This window comes from Mya arenaria, chromosome 15, assembly GCF_026914265.1.
Source record: "Mya arenaria isolate MELC-2E11 chromosome 15, ASM2691426v1".
Lineage (NCBI taxonomy): Eukaryota > Metazoa > Mollusca > Bivalvia > Myida > Myidae > Mya > Mya arenaria.
This window is the reverse complement of record NC_069136.1, coordinates 3,993,696-3,999,733: the sequence shown is the minus strand read 5'-3', so window position 1 is coordinate 3,999,733 and position 6,038 is coordinate 3,993,696. Positions and strand designations below refer to the sequence as shown.

General features: G+C 34.6%; 1 protein-coding gene across 1 annotated transcript; it reads left to right on the top strand.

Annotated features, from left to right (window-relative positions):
- Positions 1 to 2,284: 2,284 nt before the first annotated feature.
- Positions 2,285 to 4,777, top strand: LOC128220098 (fibrinogen-like protein A). Its single transcript, XM_052928357.1, has 2 exons — positions 2,285 to 2,741; positions 4,347 to 4,777. Exons 1-2 carry the CDS (start codon positions 2,285 to 2,287, stop codon positions 4,496 to 4,498), a joined length of 609 nt encoding a protein of 202 aa, XP_052784317.1. The 3' UTR covers positions 4,499 to 4,777.
- The last annotated feature ends 1,261 nt before the right edge of the window (positions 4,778 to 6,038 follow it).

The following is a 6,038-nucleotide window of genomic DNA, read 5'->3' as shown; positions in this document are numbered from 1 at the left end:
AAGAGTTCAAGGTCTTCTGGTGGGATATTCAGTATGTACTTTGTATTTCCATAAGGTGAATATTTTAAGGTTATTTAAAGTTGTGTTATTCGCTTGACCTTTTGGGACTACCTTTTCTTTAGCCCATTCCACCACTTATATTTTAATTCTTTGCTCAGTCAGAGACTTCGTGTTCATAACTGGTAATTGGAATTCAACATCAACAAAGTAGTTTCCCGAAAGGTTATGTCATCTAAAGGTTATGCCATCAAAAAGTTATGCCATTGTTAAGTTGTTTATTTTCTATTCAAAGATAATCTTTTTCGTGAAAGTAAACCATTTGACAACAATTCAAAAATGTTTCAACTTTGTTGGCTTCCACTTTGTTGTCTGGTTACAAAAACAATGTCCTTAATTATAATATCATGTCTAACACAACACTAAAAACGAACCGTAGAAAGTAGTGGAAGTAGGCTAACAATTCCATATTATTTTAAACAAAGCACACAATTTGTTCAAAAAGTCTGTAAAACAAAATATGGCAGCCAAATTCAATAATATTCAACATTTCCGTTTGATAACAATTTCAACAGCCAATGAAAATGGTTCATTCCTAGAATCCCGTATTTAGCGAGTTAGTAGCAATTAAAACGACATAAATTCGTTATAGTTGGCTTTGGTCCGTAAAAGGCGGCATTTAGCATGTATTGTGATTTATTGTACCTCTAAATATTATTAGAGTGTAACGATAACAACTGATTGTTTGACCAGAGAGGGATGTGGCAAATATACCTGAGGCATTTAAACCTTGTTACAACAGTGATTTCAAAAATCGATTGTTTTGAAATTTGTATTGAACGCCCGCATAATCTTACAGCAAGAGCACACACATGGAGCAACTACAAACATAACAATACAATAAAATATTTGATATTTATATCGCCGACGGAAGCAGAAAATTGTATTTCTGAATTATGGGGTGGACGTGTGTCGGACAAGCAAATATCTTTGGAATCAGGATATAAGTCCAACCTTTGCCCGGTGATGAAATGTTGGCAGATAGGGGGTTCCTAGTTGCCGAGGAAATTGCAGCCTCCGGCACTGTGCTTAGGATTCTTTCATTCACAAAAGGCAAATGACATCTTTCCGGCTATGAAGTTGGCCAGAAAGTTGTCACATGTGAAAATACATGTTGAGCGTGTCATAGAGAGTTATTCAAGTTACTTTATTGAATGACATTTTAGTTGTAATAGCTGTACTACACAATTTGATGCCTTCAGTCATTACATCGATCTAGGTGTTTACATCTAACAAGAAACGCAACGCAATTTGTGATCTTAATGTTTTTAATATGTATATTGCTATTAACTGCCAAAATTCCTGATTTCTGTTGATATACTGTATGAAAATACAAATAATGAAAATAGTGTTAGTTTGACTCATTTTTCGTTATTATCCCTGGGATAAAATCTGACACAAACACTTTCAGTAGTTTTGTTGTTAATCTTTCGCTGAAGTCATTTTCTGTCTGAACACGAACTGCTTAACTTTTTGGTTTACTCCAAAGATACAGATCGCAAAACATCACATCACAAATAAGCATATGACCTTGCACCTGAGTGTAAAATTTGTGATTTTTCCTCAACTCAAAATCTTTTGATAATTACATATATCTGGATATGTTAGCTCGGGCCGATGTTTCCCATTATCCTCCCAAATACTTGCGTTTATGTTGTAAGGATCAGGTAAAGTTCCTGTCCCAACAAATAATCTATCCAAATATACTGCTATATCACTGGGGGATAATTTCCTTGCATAATCTGATAAATCAACTTGTTTAAATAACTCGAAATCATTGATGTCTGCCATTACGTTCTATTATGTAAACTAAACCATTGAACTATTTTGAACTATTTAATGTATTAACCTGGAGGGGCTTATCAACAATGTTTTGCCCCAAGCTTGTACACGTGGTCAGTTTACGATATGAAAAAAAATATTTTAGGTTATCTGAAATCCGTGTATAGGAGTCTTGCTATACGGCATATACTTTACAAGTCTTTACAATGTGATAAATTTTAAAAAAATTCACCCTAATTGTCTCCGTGTTAAAATTGTGTTAACAGCATTTGACATATTTATACTGGACAATGTCTGTATATAGTTTTAGATCAACGCATTAACAAGTCACACTAAACATATTAATATCAGAATTTAGAGTTGCTTTGTTACAGGTTATCTGGCAAGTCTTTGTAGATATTACTGTTTAATTACAGAATCTAAGGATTGCGACGAAATCAAGGACATGGGTCAATATGAGGCACAGACAGGTGTCTTCAGGATCAGACCGGACGGAACATCAAGTTTTCCCGTCCGTTGTGACATGGAGACATCAGGGGGTGGATGGACCGTCATACAGCGTCGAATATCGGGCTCAAATTTCTTCAAAGATTGGAAGACCTATCAGAAAGGTTTTGGGAGCCTTGATACCAACTTCTGGCTTGGCCTTGAGCAGATTCATTACATATCTCGACAAGATCGATACGAACTGCGAGTCGACATGACGAAGTACGACGGTACAACTAAATATGCCTACTATAAGGTGTTCAAGATGGGGGATTTGAAGTCTGGTTATGAGCTAACCGTTGATGGGTATGCGGGAACAGCCGGAGACAACTTGTCACATCACAATGGTCAACAATTCTCCACCTACGACAATGACAACGATAGCTATGATGGAAACTGTGCGGAAATATTCTTAGGTAAGCCATTGAATATTTTGTTTAAAAATGATTTTGTATACACTGGAAAGGGGATCGCTGTAGCAGGATTTACGAAATATCAGTAACAAGAAAATATTTGCGACAACAATATTAAAATAAATCCATAAGATAGTTACAATATTTAAAAAAAAATACAATCAGGTATTTAAATTTCCCCCCTTATGGCACTGTCCTATTTCTATCCGCATAATGATATCGTCTCGGTAATGAATCTTTTTACCATGCCAAATAATTTCCAGTTGGCTTTGTTTATGTTTATTCGTCATATAATTGTTACTTATCACAATGTATCGTATTTCGGCAGCGTCCTGTTGAAAGTTTGCCCCTTAATTCGTCAGTAAGAACAGACAATGTTATATTGCAACTATTCTACACTGATAAATTTTTGTGATTAAATTTACCAGAAGGTTTCCAATTCATCATTTGTAATAACTCCTGGTTATCACATCTAAATTTGATGTAATTATGCTCCCCGTCCGTCCTTCCTTCCGTCCTTCACACTCTAGTCCGGAGAATAACTTCAAAACTGATGCTGCCATTTTTTTCATAATTTGTGCCTGTCCGGGCCATAACTTGAAAACTACTTATGGTATTGAAATAAAACTTGTTATATGGATCGATGGCATTGAGAGAAAGTACAGTGAATAAAAACCATAAACCTTTCATGCATATCTATTAAGTTATCTTCCTTGAACCATTTTATCATAAATGGTGCTTGTCGGGCCATAACATCAAATCTACCGATGGGATTGAAATAAAACTTGGTATTTAGATAGATTGCAATGAAAGGAAGTGCAGTGCACAAGCACCCTAATCCTATCGCGGATATTGAGGTAATGTACTCCTAATGAAAACCTCTACTTGAATTTTCTTTAACTTTAATGCTTTAACCTATGTTATTAAGCACATGACTACAAATTTTTGAGGGTTTCAAGGTAGCGGTTCAAATCCATCTAGAACCATATTTTTTTCTTACATATTTTGGCAGGAGTTTGTCCGCGCCATATCGTCAATATTTGTGGATTTCAATTGCTGCTTTTTTGTTTAATTTCTTGTAAATTACCTTTAAATTTATATCTCAAACCTGTCCATATCTTTCAATGTTATGAATCTTTCCAACTGCGTATTATAATACTACAACAATTTACCTTCAACCAGCAAATTGTATTACAAGATCTGCCTTTTCATAGAAAACGGGCGTATGGGGAGCATCCATCACTTCCAGCGATATTCTTGTTTAAAGCATGTTTATAACATGTATAATTATTGTAAATGGCAAAAAATCTGCATCCAGTTGATACAAATACTTTACTGTTACACGGGGTTCTCCGGCCTTTAAAATCAACAGTATGGTTTATAACATATAAATCATAAGGCGAATTGAAATCTGACTCCGACCTGTTTGGTCAATTGAATAGTCGAATGAAAACCAGCGCCGTGATGTTTGGCCCCTTGTTAATAGTAAAGCTTATGGATATATGCAATATGGTAAAGGCAGTGAAGCGCATGTGTAGTATATATGTTTGTAAATGAGCGTGTGCTCCTTTAATCTACACGGCTTTAACGCTATCCATTATGTTCTAGGTGCCTGGTGGTACAAGCACTGTCACCAATCGAACCTCAACGGAGACTACGGAAACGATGCATATGGACAGGGCCTGAACTGGTGGAATTTCACCACCTACTACGAATCCCTGATGTCAGTCGAGATGAAGATTAGAAAAGTATCAATGTAAACTGACGTTTAATTATGAAATTGAAAGTATATGTTGTGTGGTCTGAACGAGAGTATGATTGTTAGTCTGCAATTGTCTTTGGATAATATTTATGTAATTTTATAGCATATATTGCTTTTATTGTGAACAATAATATAGCATAACCTTAAACCAATGTGCATTTTTTAAAAATGGAATCGTTTTTTAATAATGTTTTTAATAGAATGCCTTTACAAGTACTTTACATATATAATATATGCATATGACCATTGTGCTTCAACATGCTCAACTCCTGTGTTTCGAAAGATGGAGATGTTTATATGACAATATATCTAACAGAGAATGTGTGTTTCTAATTCTGACATATATGCTTTTAAAGGTTGTTCAAATGATTTCATTATAACTCGCTATACAATTGCAATATACAAGCTCGTTCAAGTATTTTAATACAATTTCGAATACAGTAAAAAGCCAATGTGTTATATGGAATTCTTACCATATTTCCTTTTGGGACTTTTTGCACGCTTGCGTTGCTGGAGGAGAACTTTGAGTGTTTCGGTATTTGCCACAAGCACTACTTCATTTTGGATGTAGTTTCTAAGGGTTTGATAGTTACTTGATTCGCATGAATTAAGAAATACCATTATTGACGTGTATGGCATATACATTGTTTTTATCATATGTACACTTCTTAAGAGAGAGGGTATAACATCATTTAAATGATGTACATGATAAATGTATTTCGAGCTCTAACATGCTCAGCAATTCAAAGGACAGAATAAATTTATACACCAGATCATATCTTAGAATCGGTTATTATGTCTACAAAGAACATTTTTCTTATTTTTTAAGGTTTTAAGAACCCCTTGTATTTGCCCAGTAATAGAGAGAATGTAGCCAAGGTCATCCCAATAGGCCATTACAACATTCATAAATAGCCATATTTTACAGCATTTTAACAGCATCATTCATAATTATATTAGTATTTAAACTAAGCAGTACATATTCAAAAGTTTGTGAAAAAATGCTTTAGATTGTATGTCGCAAATTCGTGTTTTATCTGAAAAACAAATGTTTTGCACTCGAAATAAAAGACCGAAAGAAGACCGTACAAAATACATTGTACATTCGTATGTCGAAAATGACTGTTATAACTGAAACAAAATATAATTCTTTTTTTTACCCCCAACTCAAATTGAATAAACATTTAGCAATGGATAAATTTTTGTAACTCAGTCAGATGTATAGTAACTGTTTGCACATGTCATTTAGAATTCACTTACAAGATTAAACTGTGAAGTCCATGTTAACAAAACACAATAAGTAAACTGGTTGCTGGGGACCGATACAAGATTAAACAGTGAGGTCCATGTTAACAAAATACAATAAGTCAACTGGTTGCTGGGGGCCGATACAAGATTAAACAGTTAAGTCCATGTAAACAAAACACATTACGTAAACTGACTGCTTGGAGCCGATACCAGATAAAACAGTGAAGTCCATGTTAACAAAGCACAATAAGTAAACTGGTTGCTGGGGGCCGATACAAGATTAAATAGTG

What these genes read in the sequence shown, in the direction of transcription:
- LOC128220098 (XM_052928357.1), top strand. Translation starts at nt 2,285, where the DNA reads ATGGGTCAATATGAGGCACAGACAGGTGTCTTCAGGATCAGACCGGAC. An exon ending in CTGTGCGGAAATATTCTTAG is followed by an intron (nt 2,742 to 4,346) that starts GTAAGCCATTGA and finishes ATTATGTTCTAG; the next exon opens with GTGCCTGGTGGTACAAGCAC.